The 13,481-nt window shown below is 55.5% G+C and overlaps 5 protein-coding genes across 5 annotated transcripts; 3 read left to right on the forward strand and 2 right to left on the reverse strand.

Annotated features, from left to right (window-relative positions):
- Nucleotides 1-1,484: 1,484 nt before the first annotated feature.
- Nucleotides 1,485-2,737, forward strand: PG986_012402 (Mitogen-activated protein kinase; the record flags this gene model as incomplete). The annotated part of the gene is made up of 4 exons (XM_066848624.1): nucleotides 1,485-1,597; nucleotides 1,659-1,854; nucleotides 1,917-2,298; nucleotides 2,361-2,737. The coding sequence occupies 4 exons, from the start codon at nucleotides 1,485-1,487 to the stop codon at nucleotides 2,735-2,737; spliced, it is 1,068 nt and encodes a 355-aa protein (XP_066695320.1).
- A 1,014-nt stretch (nucleotides 2,738-3,751) lies between these two features.
- Nucleotides 3,752-4,558, forward strand: PG986_012403 (uncharacterized protein; the record flags this gene model as incomplete). The annotated part of the gene is made up of 1 exon (XM_066848625.1): nucleotides 3,752-4,558. The coding sequence occupies one exon, from the start codon at nucleotides 3,752-3,754 to the stop codon at nucleotides 4,556-4,558; it is 807 nt and encodes a 268-aa protein (XP_066695321.1).
- Nucleotides 4,559-5,394: 836 nt separating this feature from the next.
- PG986_012404 (uncharacterized protein) lies at nucleotides 5,395-5,718 on the forward strand (the record flags this gene model as incomplete). The annotated part of the gene is made up of 1 exon (XM_066848626.1): nucleotides 5,395-5,718. One exon carries the CDS (start codon nucleotides 5,395-5,397, stop codon nucleotides 5,716-5,718), a length of 324 nt encoding a protein of 107 aa, XP_066695322.1.
- Nucleotides 5,719-6,263: 545 nt separating this feature from the next.
- Nucleotides 6,264-8,931, reverse strand: PG986_012405 (sulfate permease; the record flags this gene model as incomplete). Its single annotated transcript, XM_066848627.1, has 4 exons — nucleotides 6,264-6,680; nucleotides 6,799-7,817; nucleotides 7,881-8,579; nucleotides 8,646-8,931. The coding sequence occupies 4 exons, from the start codon at nucleotides 8,929-8,931 to the stop codon at nucleotides 6,264-6,266; spliced, it is 2,421 nt and encodes an 806-aa protein (XP_066695323.1).
- Nucleotides 8,932-10,100: 1,169 nt separating this feature from the next.
- On the reverse strand, nucleotides 10,101-13,438 carry PG986_012406 (uncharacterized protein; the record flags this gene model as incomplete). Its single annotated transcript, XM_066848628.1, has 6 exons — nucleotides 10,101-10,750; nucleotides 10,837-11,492; nucleotides 11,567-12,041; nucleotides 12,240-12,308; nucleotides 12,372-12,413; nucleotides 12,469-13,438. 6 exons carry the CDS (start codon nucleotides 13,436-13,438, stop codon nucleotides 10,101-10,103), a joined length of 2,862 nt encoding a protein of 953 aa, XP_066695324.1.
- Nucleotides 13,439-13,481: the final 43 nt, after the last annotated feature.

Consider the following 13,481-nt stretch of genomic DNA (forward strand, 5'->3'; position numbering starts at 1 on the left):
AATCCCATCTTTTGCTCTCTTAACGGCGGGGCAACCAGCCAGGCACATTTCCAACTGCCCCTCCAGAAAAGGTGAGAGAGCGTCAGGCGTGTGTGCCCAGTGAGCAAGTCGGTGCAGATTACAGTACAGTGTTGCACCCTTTGCAGCTGCATAGCAACTGCAGAACCAAAAGCCTCCATTCCTGTCTCTCTACCCCTCACGAAGATCATACAGGAACCGGCCTGCCTGCCGCGCAGAAAAGCGGCTGGGCTCGTCCACACCTACACCCACACCCACACCCACTTCGCGTATCAGGACTCTGCGAGCTGCCGTGCCTGTGCCGTTTACTTCTCCCTTTCTCTCGACTCCAGTCTGCAGGAACTGCACCATCTTGGGACGAAACATAGTTGTTTTCCCAAGGTGCTGTCGCATGTCAATCTGCTGTTGCCGAGACAAGCCCAACCATACAACGCTCGCGCCACAGCAAATCATCATCACCACCAGCACCCAACCACGCAACAAAGAGAGCGCTCCGTGCTCGGCATCTCTGCCTTAGCACCGCTCCCCTCTCTTCTGGTCCGTCTTCGACCGGTAGGCTTGTTGCAAGTCTTGTCGTCCACCCTTTATACTCTTGCCACACCATCCCAATTGCATAGTGGCTAGACCACGGCCGACTCCCAAGATTAAACGCCTGGGCCTCGTCGCTACCAAAGCGGATCCGGGTTGCAATTGCGTGTGTGTTCCCCATTCCAAAACCACGACCCGGTACGGTTCAGGCCCTTAGCAAGCTGCAAGCCGTGGCACGGACAGGACTCGGGACGCTCGACTTCTGCCTCTTCGTTGGTGATGTTACATGGCACCTCTCAAGTGAAGCGCGAGTAATTGCTCCTGATTCTCCTGGCCCGACCCGTGACTAAACGAACCCGTGGATCATCTTCCCCTTCTGCCCTCCCCCCTTCTCTTTATTGTTCTTCCGACGTTTCTCTTGGTCGTTTCGCCTTACTTGAGGAGAACTAAAGACTGACAACTCGACCCTGTGTCTCGATTCAGACAATCCCACCCAACCAACCAACAATCAACTCACAGCACTAGACTGAGAGCAACGACCGCTACAAAGAGACTCGAAACAATCAGCCGATTACTGCTGATCGATCCTTTTTTCCCCGTCCAACTGAGACACTCATATTCGAGCGACCCAGCCAAAGAGCCATTTTCCGTCCCTTGCCACTTCTTCCACAGAACAACAGGTCGGCAGTACTGGGCGCAACATTAGGCCTTTTTTTCATCGAGCATTTCTGAGCAATTGTCCGGTTCAAGTCGATATACCACTTGGTCGGTTCTGGGGTTGAGCACTTTCACGAAACCGCCGAAAAACCTCGGTCTCGTCGAATAACCTGAAACCAGGGTCTAGCGCCGGACCGCAAAAAGTGTCATTGTGCCGCCTATACCTCTCACAACGAACCGTGTTTCCTTGAACCTTCTATCTGCTCGGACGGATTACCAACATGTCGCGAGCCAACCCTCCCAATGCCGCGGGCTCCCGCAAGATATCGTTCAACGTTAGTGAGCAATACGATATCCAGGATGTCGTCGGTGAGGGTGCTTATGGTGTCGTCTGGTATGTTGAAATGGTCTTGGAAGGCGCTGCGACGACGGAATGCTAACGCGGATTGGTGCAGTTCGGCCATACACAAGCCCTCGGGCCAGAAGGTCGCCATCAAGAAGATCACCCCGTTCGACCACTCCATGTTCTGCCTGCGCACACTCCGAGAGATGAAGCTGCTGCGCTACTTCAACCACGAGAACATCATCTCCATCCTCGACATTCAGAAGCCTCGGAACTATGAGTCCTTCAACGAGGTCTATCTGATCCAAGTGCGTCACACTACATTCGCTCTGCCGTGCTCTTTCTCAATGCTAACCATGATGCCATGCAGGAGTTGATGGAGACAGACATGCACAGAGTGATCCGTACGCAGGACCTCTCTGACGACCATTGCCAGTACTTCATCTACCAGACGCTGCGCGCCCTCAAGGCCATGCACTCGGCCAACGTGTTGCACCGTGATCTGAAGCCTAGCAACCTGTTACTGAACGCCAACTGTGACCTGAAGGTTTGCGACTTCGGTCTGGCTCGTTCCGCTGCCTCCCAGGAGGACAACTCCGGTTTCATGACCGAATACGTTGCCACCCGATGGTACCGTGCTCCGGAAATCATGTTGACGTTCAAGGAGTACACCAAGGCCATTGATGTGTGGTCCGTTGGCTGTATCCTGGCAGAGATGCTGAGCGGAAAGCCTCTTTTCCCCGGCAAGGACTGTAGGTTTTGTTTCTTTCTCGTGGTCATTCGAGAACTGGACTTGCTGACATTTGCATTTCAGACCACCACCAGCTCACCCTGATTCTCGATGTTCTGGGCACACCGACGATGGAAGACTACTATGGGATCAAGTCTCGTCGCGCTCGTGAATACATCCGATCGCTCCCCTTCAAGAAGAAGGTGCCGTTCCGGACCCTGTTCCCCAAGACGTCAGACCTGGCTCTCGATCTTCTTGAGAAGCTGCTTGCCTTCAACCCCGTTAAGCGCATCACTGTTGAGGAAGCCCTCAAGCACCCGTACCTGGAGCCGTACCACGACCCCGAGGATGAGCCGACGGCGCCGCCGATCCCGGAGGAGTTCTTCGACTTCGATAAGCATAAGGACAATCTAAGCAAGGAACAACTCAAGCAACTCATCTATCAGGAGATCATGCGGTAGAAACGCAAGCTGCTTGGAATTAAGGGGTGGGACCCGACGTCGGACGCAGACACGGACATCCAGGATTCAGAGAACATTTTGAATCAGGACGCGCTGGGCCGACTGATGGGCGAGTTGGGCATTGCATAGATTAGCGAAGTTTTTGGCGGGCCTCCTTGGGACTTTTCCTGGTTCTTGCGAGGAGGGCGGCGCATGCAAGTGAAGGGGGGGTTGGTATGGCTTGACGGCGTGAACGACATTGTTGACATATGCCACGTCTGGTTTGGCATAGCGAGCGAGGGTTCCTCGATGCAAGAGGGGCACTGACGAGAAATACGACGGCTCTCGGTTGATTATAGACTAGGGGGGTTAATGCCGCAGGTGGCCTGTTTCTCCAGCGAACGGGAAGCGAAGAAAGCGATGGAGGATGTCCTGGGCGCATCGGTTCCAGCCAAACAAAAGCTGGGGCGGGCCCGTGAGAAGTGATATTTGTAGTTCTGGGGCAGATCCCGGCTGGATCTGTGATGGCTGATCTCGATGTTGCAAGACTGTCCACAAACAGGCCAAAACAGCTGAATGGAGATCTCATTGTTTCCGATACGCAGATTGCTTCGTAGCTAGTAGATTGCCATGTCCCGTTTTACGTGCTGATCTTGACTGCATGCTTTTGTTGAGGATGGAGATTGGGGGCGGGGTTATGCGGCCGGTGTTACCTAAAGGAGCTCCTGCTCAAGCAAACATAGACCGTCTTGGAGCCTTCCACACATTAGCATCATTCGATATGACTGACCATTTCCATCGCAGGCATTTCCGTCTGCCTTATAGGCAGCGGCGGGGTAGATGCCATTGGGAAGCACAGCCTCGGCAAATGATGACCAGATATACCAAGCGCCTATATAAGACCAGCCAGCCTACTTGGGCCGTGTCCGAGGTGTCATGCCATGCCACCGAACGAAGGCACCATGAACCCTGGACAAGCAGCAAATCGATTCCTTCTTCCCGATGCTCAATAGCCTTTCTCAAATGATTCTCGGCATGTGCTACCAAATCGTCGAGCTCTACAGTGCTTGCAGGTGCCTCTACTACCAGCACGCGGTAGACAAATGCGCTGCCTACGGCAGGCCCGGTCATTCGGTTACCAGGAAAACCATACTTGTGGGATACGCCTGCGCGGCTCACAGTGCACAAAGCTATGGCGGCTCCACAGCAGGCGATACCGCTGTCGCCCGACCAACTTTGAAGCAGGCTGTCCGGGAAATCCAGCAAAGCGAGAGGACCATGTTTGGCGAGCAGTCGAAGAGCAGCGAAACATCCCTCAGCGCCTCGGAGTCATTGAGCGCAGTGGAATTCCTCACTGGCGGACTAATTTACGACGGGATTTCGCAGTATCTCTGGCCTCGGCTGTTCCTCCGGGCGACTTCGCTGGAGCATGCCCATCATTGCATCACGCGGTTCCTCTTCAGGTTCGGCCTGGACTTGCAGAACTGGGCACAGAATCCCAGCAGTCTGGACGTCCCTGACAAATTCTCCAGCCTGAAGTTTTGCGCAGGACGGTTCGTTGAGAAGAGAAGGCGGGCGGTGGCGAAGGATATCTGCGAAACCTTCTGGCCGCCGGATTCGCACTTTGAGGTCCTGAGACAACCGCCAACAGCCGCAGACATCCTGTTCTACAAAACAGCCGAGGACGATGAAGACGGTTCCGGTCAGCCTGAGCTCGAACGGCTTGACGTACTGAAAGACTTTGTCTTCAACAGCGAACCATTCTTCTGCTTTCGTCAGAACGTGAGAGCACACGTCGAAGAGGTCAGTTCAGTCCCTACCCTGTCATTGCTGGCTGGGTAATATCTCGGTCGATGGTTTTAAACACTCCGCCTCGAGGAACCTACCAGTCATTCGCGTCAGAAATTTGATACTCATACGAGATGGTTTTATAGCCATTGTACTTGCCTCTTCACATCCGAATCGCGGACCGTGCCAGGAGAGCGTTCCATAACATAGCAAGCCGCGCGAGCGAGCCAAGGTCAAAACCTGGTACGGGCGAACAGCGTGTTGACTACACTTGCGTGAGTCGCCAAGCCCCACGAGCGATGTGTCAACAGCATCACTGACAAGATCCAGAAATGTGGGCATACACTCTTTGACGACTACATGGAGCGCCGTGCAGGTGCTTTGGGAGAGTTGAAACAGTTTCTTGGCGAATGCAGCATAGACGTGGGAGCCTCCAACAGGGACTTCAAGTCCAACACCACGCCAGGAGGGCCAACATTGCCAATAACAAACTCGGGTACTTTGCAACCGAACAAGCCAACGCGGTGGTCGAATTCGCGATTTCCTTTTGACATTCGTCTACCGAGGTACTGGCAGAGCCAGGACAGAACGGAACTCGGAAAGTGCGGCCAACAGGGCACGACAGGGGCGGTGGCAGCGCCCAAACACCATAACTATCTGCTGCTTTGCATCCCTTTTGGCAACCTCATTTGCAAGTCAAATCAACCAGAGGTCTGCACCATAGACTCTGACCAAGTCTTCTTCTCGTTGTTGCGGGTCCTATATAGCCAAAGCAGGACCAAGTTGTCCTTCCTGTCAGCACTGAAACGAGTCAAATCTATCCAATTTGTACAAGCAGGTACATTTTATTTCTGACGCCTGTCTATGGCGTCTACTACCCGCAGTTTGAGATGTACCGTTGGGACCTGACCGACATTCGGAGCCAGCCTGCGCTGCCTCCCGAAACCCTGCAGACGGAATACATCTATGACCCCATGCCCGCCGAGCTGATCCCGCCCACTGGGTCAAACCTCCTGGTGCACTTCTTCGAGCACCCCACGCACGCGGGGGTTCTGCCAGACCTGTACCGGCCGGTCCCTAAGAGGCTGCGCGAGAAGCTGAGCCCTTGCCCCCAAAGGGCAGCTCGCTCGGCTGGGGCATCGCCTTTGTCGAGGGCGTCGACAAAACCTTCATGTTCTTCCTCTGCGGCTGTGCCTGATTTGTTGTATGTCTGATGGTCGCGATCGCTTGGACCGTCGCGCAGAGCGACGTCCAGGGCGGCTTCGGCATCGGCGTGTTTCTTTTGGCGTCCATGATCTTTTGCGGTGGTTTGGTCTCCTCGTCGGCTACTACCAAGTCGCATCTATGAAAGGGGTTGGCAGATGACCAGCATGGCCTGCGTACACACGATCTGTTTCGAATATAGTGGGCTACTGCTCTTCGTCGATGATTACAATCTGGTCAATGTCTGTCTATTTTTATCTACACTGCATTCACAATGCGGACGCCGTGGCCTCGCACGGCGTGCCTTGAAGCCGCCTCAACTGCCGCTGCGAGGTTGACATGGAAGAACGGCCTGTCCATCCCTGTCACCGGCGACAGCCGCCACCGCTCGTCGTGCGTACAGTATGTCGTGTCTGGCGGCTTTGGTTGATTCTCGGCATCCTCGTCATCACGGCTGGCGACCCCGGTCTCGGACCCGCTTGGATATTCCTCGCCATTGCTTCTCCGTTGCACCGCTGGCGGTACTACCGTGTCAACAGCAGCACCGACGCCGCCGTCACTCGCTTCGCTTCCATACCGCGCCGCGAGACTGGAAACCGGGTCTCTGGCTGGTAGTTGTGATACCATTGTCACTACTGCAGTAGTCGCAACAGCCGAACCCGACGGCGGTGAAGGCCTTGCGCGTCCACCGGTTCCGCAGGTTGGCAAAGTGCCACTCCACGGGGTCCGGCGCGGCCCAGCGGCCGAGGTGGCCGCGGATGTCGGCCAGGCCCTCGACGGCGCTGCTGTCGGTGTGGTGGACGGTGGCGCAGTCGAGGACGACGGCGCGGAGGGTGGGGAGGGGTGATTCTGTGGCCGTGGCCGTGGTCGAAGAGGAACAGGACAGGTTGCCGCTGCTTTCGTCGTGCGGGGGGTTTGAGGGGCTTCGTTTTGGTTTGGTGAGGGGTGGGGAAGGGTCGTTCCAGGGGCGATCCTGTGAGTAGGGGGGTGGTTAGCTTGTGAGTTGATGATGTCTTTGGGTTGGGGCAGACGCGGCCTGAAGTTCATTCTTATGTGGGCGGATGGAAAGAGGGGGAAAGGGGGTAACTTACTCCTGGGTGCGCATATTCGGGTATGGTCGTGCGGCGGGTGTGGCTCATGATGTGCGTGGTCAGGGTGTCAAGGAGCTGGGCTTGGTTGAGGTAACTGAGCCCGTTGGGGAAACGATAAACGAAGACCCCTGAGCATGGCGAGAGGATGGCGACTTCGGGGTTGATGGCTTCGAGACCGTCAAGGCGGAAGTAAATGTCGCGTGCCGAGGGAAGTCTCGGTATGCCGTCTTCACCATGCTTGGGTTTGTGGATAGGAATGATCCCGGGGACTACTATCTTGGAAGGAGAGGTTGGCTTTTGGTATGCAGTTGGTGTGGAGATTTTAAGCTCTGTCTCTACCAGGTCATTCGTCTCGCCTGGTCCGTCGTTCACTTCCACGACAGTACCGCTGGAATCGTCATCACCCCGAGGAGCGGGATGATGGTAATAGGGGTAGACCGCGACGCGGCCCAGAAACTGGCCACTGGCCTTGGCGATCCGCAGCAGCAGCAGCGCGAGCGACAACGCGACGGTGATGTAGATGCCGTCCTCGAGGGAGTCGAAGACGGAGACGAGGACGCCGACGAAGTAGAAGACGACGTCGGGCGGGGCGGCGCGCCACATGCGGACGAGCTCGGCAGGCGGGGTGATGAGGTTGTAGACGGCGTGGATGATGAGGGCCGAGAGGCTGGCGAGCGGGATGTAGTAGAGGACCGAGGTGAGGACGTAGAGGGCCAGGACGAGGACGACGCCGTTGAAGACGCCGGCGAGGGGCGTGCGGACCTCGGCTTTCGACAGGATGGCGGTGCCGCTGAAGGAGCCGGTCGAGGCGTAGGCGCCCACGAAGGGGCCCGTCAGGTTCGTGAAGGCGATGGACATGAGCTCCTGCGAGGGGACGACCATGTAGTCGTTGATGCGGCCGAAGGACTTGCCGATGGCGATGTGCTCGATTAGCAGGATGATGACGGTCGTGGGGAGTTGGGGCAGAGTCGCCGTGATGAGTTTGGGGTCGAAGCTGGGTGGGCCGGTGCGGATGAAGCCTGATCATAGGGTGTTAGCTACGGTTATTTGGGGGAGGGGGCTGCAACAAAGATGGCCCTTACCTCGCGGCAACGGTCCGAGGATTTTGAACTTGGAATCCTCAACTGGTACCTTGCGATGGACGAGGAAACTGACGAACGTGAAGAGCAGGATGGTCACGCTCAGCCGCAGCGCGCAAAGCATGTTCCACATGCGCACGCGCTTGGGATCCCGCTTGGCCATGCGGTCGCAGTACCACTTGATGAGCGCGAGCAGCACGAGGCCCGAGATGCCGATGGCGGCGTCGAGCTTCGTATGCGGTAAGGCCCGGCACGAGTCGACAAAGACGCGGTACGCCGCGACCTTGGTCTCCACCTGGTCCTCGATGCCAAGCAGCGCGGGCACCTGGCTCAGCGTGATGACGAGGGCGGCCCCCGTGACGAAGGCGGCGATGGCGACGTGCGGGATGAACTCGATGAGCCAGTCGAGGCGGAGGAGGCCGAACACGAGCAGGATGCAGCCGGCGAGGAAGGCGTGCGTCTTGGCGACCTGCTCCCGCGTGTAGCGCTCCTCGGGCCGCTGCGCCAGGACCTCGTCGACGGTCTTGCCGACGAGCAGAGACACCACCGCGGTGGCGCCGATGGCGACGTCCTTGGAGGTGCCGAAGAGCCAGTACAGGGCCGCGCCCGTGAAGCTCGTGTACAGGCCGTACTCGGGGCTCAGGCCGACGAGGAGGGCGTAGGCCATGGCTTGGGGGATGACGACTAGGCCCAGCGTGGTGCCTTGAGAAAGGAGAGTAAGGGGTTAGTCGTTGGAATCCATCAAGACTAATGGGAGATGCAGTGTACCTGCAATAACATCGGCTAGCAGCCAGCGTGTATTATACCGCCCCAGCCATGATGTGAAGGTGAAGAAGCTGGCTAGAAACGGCAACACATCGTGTCGAGTGGGCGAATGAAGCCGTAGCCACCCGCCGACTGTGGGTTCTTCCTCGAAGAAGGGTCCGAACGGCGCCGTGGTGTGTTGTTCTCTGATGGCGTTGATATTCTGATGTCGACGGGTCTCCGAGTCTATGTCGAGAGCCTTGCGTATTGAGTTTCCGATCTTTCCCATTCTACCAGTGCCGGTGGCCATACTGTTCTCTCTTCATGCTGGGTGATCGACGCTGCGTAGCCTGCACAAGTCAAATCACGGTCAAGTCTACGAGAACACAGAACGGCGAAGCACACGGGAGTCAACATCAACCGGACATGACAAGACCAGACCAGGGATGTAGCAGCATGAGGTGGGCGATGAATCATCTCTATATCACTCTCGAATCCGAAAGTTGCGAACAGCCCAAACGCTCGAGGTCAACACCGGCTGGTCGGCCGATACCCTCACTGCCGCCCGACAGAGAGGCATGGCGAGCGCAGGCCAAGCACGAACAATAATCTCGAGGCTTGGAAAGCCCAAGATGCAGACAGCCGTGACGTATGGCAGCTGCTTCAGCCGAACACCCGCGTATTCGAATAGCGATCGACAGGAAACAAACAGGAGAAAGATTGTGGCTGAAGCTTGTCGTTGCATGTTGCGAAACGCTGCAAAGGCGAAAAGGCTATTTCTTGTCTTTCTCCCTCTCCCTCTCCAATCGTCACCATTCCTCTGCTTCGCCCCCTAGAAGTTTCTATTTCATCTGCAGTAGAGAAAAAAAAAGGAGTGGACAGAGTCCTTCCTCACTGCCGCCCCGTGTCGAGCCGCGGCAGTGGCGCGCGGGGCATGGGCGCAAAAAAGCCTATCTCAAGGTTTCCGAACGTAACAGCATGTCATTTTGCTCGACTGAATTCCAGTTTGCCATCCATGACGCGAAAAGTTAACCTGCCGATAGCCGCCGCTGCCAGACCAAGGAGAGAAGAGTCCGGGGCGAACACTCAATCTTTTCGTGTCCCGCTCGGCCAAATTTGATGCCAAGGGGCCAAGGCGTCTGGTGTTTTAGAAGAAAGGGATAAGAACCCTTTGGCAAATTCGGATGACAGATCTTTAGTCGGGATCCGGCGACACTCGAGCCGCGCCGGTAGCCGCCCCCTAAGTTGCCGTATGCCAAGATGGCTGCGGGCCGTAGGCGGGCGGCCGTCGGTAAAGGGGACTGCTGCTTTTGGCTGCCATGGAATAAAGTAGTTGGTCGCCTACATACATATCAACCTCTGGTTCGGAGCAGACGAATGGCCTCTAGATTGCAAACCCATCCGACCTGTGCATGGTACAGTGGGGTCCCATACAAGCCTTCTATTATACCCCCTGATGTCTTGTCGATATCAGCGCCGTTATCCAACAATGTGGCCATAGAGGGCTGCTGCGTGGAGAGCGACGCTCTCGCCCAACCCTGGCTTGACACCATTGCTGATCAGAAGCCTGACCATATCCAAGTTTCCAGTTTCGTATGGCCTCGATAATGCCGGGGTGGTTACTGTGGCACCTTTGTCCACAAGCAGCTTCACCATCCTCTCGCTGTCTGTGTCAATTGCCACATTCAGCGCGGAGTCGAGATTGGAAACAGCACCGCTGCCCAGCAGCAGCCTGACCGTCTCTCGACTGCGGTGGTAAATTGCTGTATCTAGCGCAAAGCCGAGATCAATATTCTCAGCAAAGTTGTCCCAAAGTAATTTAAAGATTGGCCACGACTCGACTTGGGCTGCCGCCGAAAGAGCTTCACGTGATACATCAGCGCCATGTTTGAGCAATACTGCCAATGCCAACAGCTCTCCATGAAATGATGCCCCGTGAAGAGCGAACCCAAGGGCTTCTTTGAGTCGTTTGGGCGGGAATTTGGATTGTCCATACCCGATCAAGACCTCCATCGTATCGACATGCCCACGTGAGGATGCAATGAAAAGAATGGTTGGGTAGTGTGCGTAGTGATCAGTCTTTGTGGGCAACATATGCTCGCTTTCGAGGAGGTACGGGAAGAGCTTATCTAACCCGAAGTATGCACAAACATATGCAGCCGGGGTGGTTCTTTCGGACGGCGGTAACGATAACCCATAACGCTGTTTGATATACGGTTCATAGTAGATCTGTCAGTACGTTCGGCAACCTCTGCTACAAGATTGGCATCTCGTAAGATCATAAGCGCGTCACTTTGGTGATACACCTGGTCTCGGGAAACGTGGGCCGCCCAATGCTTGATGCAGTACGAAAGCAGCTGTGGGTTGCAGTGCTGGTCTGGATCCTCTGGACAGAGTCTCCATACGTATCTCAACAAGGCCGTAGTTGCTGCCTTGCGAACGGTTTCAACCCAAGGACGCTTACAGTCCCGAAAGAAATCTCGAGTTGTAAGATGAACGAGTTCGACATGGTCAGTGTCGCGGTTCCAGGTCACCAATCCAGCACAATGATCAATCAGTCTCTCGACAGGAACAAGCCGGTCTTCGTAATGAGCCCCAACGTCGGCGTCGGCGTCGACGGCTACGGCAACGCCATGTCGGAACGCAGCACTTGTCAATGACCCCTGGGCATAGGCAACCCATACGATGGCCATTTGGGCCCGGTCGCACTGTCGTTTGGGTAGTCGCTCGACCCTTCTTAGAGAACTCTCGTACGCTCGAGCCAGTAAGTCGGGATCTGCAGTTGTCATCAAGCCCTCCCGAAATTTCTTGAAATCGTATTCGGATTCGGCGTCTTGCAGCGATTCGGCATACAAGTGAACCAGTAGGAACCTGACCAATTCATGAATGTTTAGTATAGTGGTTTAAATACAGTGGTTGATGATGCTCAAGTCATGAATGCTTACATGCCTGCAGCCCTTTCAATGATGTCGGCACTGACTGCTTCCCATATACCCGGCTTTTCCTCGAGAATCTGAGCACAAGGACGGTGTTGCTGCAGATAGCATTCCATGTCACGGGCTCGAGCTGAAATGCGCAGGCTCGAGTCTTCGCTGAAGTGTGGAGTGATGTACCCATGGGGCCGAGATGTTGCCAGCAGCCTGACATCTCGTGCGCTCTGCAGGGCTTTCAACTCCCCCAGAATCTCATGGCTGTGTGATTCGACGCACTCGTCCAGAGCATCAACCACAATGTACAAAGGTTCAGCATCCGGTATCACCTTGGCAAGCACTTCGCGGAATTCACCAATGGTCGCCTCTTCTGGAGGCTTCTTATTGAGTTGTTCCTCGTACAAGCTTCTGAGCTCGTTGGGAATATCATCCAGAGACTGCACCACTTGTCGTGTGATAGCCCTGATGAACGATTTGGGTAGCTCTGTATCTTGTTTGGTACAGCTACAGTAGTAGAAGGCGACCCTGCTACCTTGACGCTGAAGGTGACGTATTGTAGCTGCTGCAACTATAGTTTTGCCAGCCCCTGGTATGCCGGGGCAAAATAGAGTCTTGTTAACGCCGCTTACCCAGTCACTGAACTCTGGGGAGTCGAAGAACCACTGACAGGTACCATTGAGGCACCTACCTATGTGGCCACTGTGCTCTGAATTTTGGTCGTTTTTGGATAGCCACTGGAGGATTCGGTCGAAATAGTCTGGAATAGTCTTGTTAAGTCAAATGAATACATTTAGAGCCAGCCAGTGGGGTAATCAATGACCTTGCTCGCTCCTACTTGTGAGGGTACCAACACCGCTCTGGACTATGATAATAGCATCAGCCTCTCTTCTATTGGTAAAGCCTAAGGAGCACCTTACTATCGCCCAAAAGTTTCTGCATGTCGTTGGGCATCTCCACTGCTACCGGATCTACCTTCCCGAGCAGCTCTTTGGCGTACGCTGCGGCAGTGAGTGCAGCATACTTATGCCACTCATCGCTCTTGTGCGAGTCGGCGTAGTCGCATATGCCTCTAATGACAAGGCATGGCATGTTGTTCATCAGTCCAGCAGCTTCCATCTCGAAGCACAGACAGTCTCCCCCTATATCCGCAACTATCTTATCCCTCGCGATAGCGTCTTTGATGACGCTATTGCCGGACGCTATGACACCGTAATGTATGTTTGGATCGGCTGGGGACAGCTCAGCGCGATGAACTTCTCCCTCCGACTCGACGTGTTTCGTGCTGGGGACAAACAGCGGATCCTTCTCAAGCCCTGGATGCGAATAGGCCAATGCCATTCTCTTCACCCTTTCCAAGACACCATTGATTATCTGGGGTACATCTGGGTTTTGGGACTCATGGAGGGCTCGAAGGGTGCGAACTGCACTGACTATGAAACCTGGTGGCTGATTTAGATGACCTTGTCGTACGAACTCGCCACCACTCTGTCTGGCTCCTAGATCGTACTGCTCCACCCCGCCGCTTGTCTTGTCCGGAGTGCTGACCACGACATCACCCAGCCGCACGTTCTTGCTGGGAACGCCGCCGCCGATCCCGACCAAGAGCACGCAGCGCAAGTGAGGCAGGGACGCTACCATGTCCTTTGCCGCTGCTGCCGCCGCACCTATGCCGATCGTCGGGAGCGAGGCAAACACGACATAATGCTTTCCGATCTTGCCCCATTCGTATTGATTCTGGTCGTTCGGGCGTTTCGTGAAGTTGTCTGGCATGCCATGCGCTTCGGTGCGCATGACGAGAGCTGCCGCTAGTTCGAAATACAGCGGTGCGGTCCAGCCTATGGTATACAGTTTGATGTCTTGAATGTTCGTGTGTGTCTGGCTGGCCATTGTTGATGGGACGAGTCTGTGGCCGAGGGCGGTATTCTAGATA

Source organism: Apiospora aurea (genome assembly GCF_038362705.1).
Source record: "Apiospora aurea strain CBS 24483 chromosome Unknown utg000008l_segment0_segment0, whole genome shotgun sequence".
Classification (NCBI taxonomy): Eukaryota; Fungi; Ascomycota; class Sordariomycetes; order Amphisphaeriales; family Apiosporaceae; genus Apiospora; species Apiospora aurea.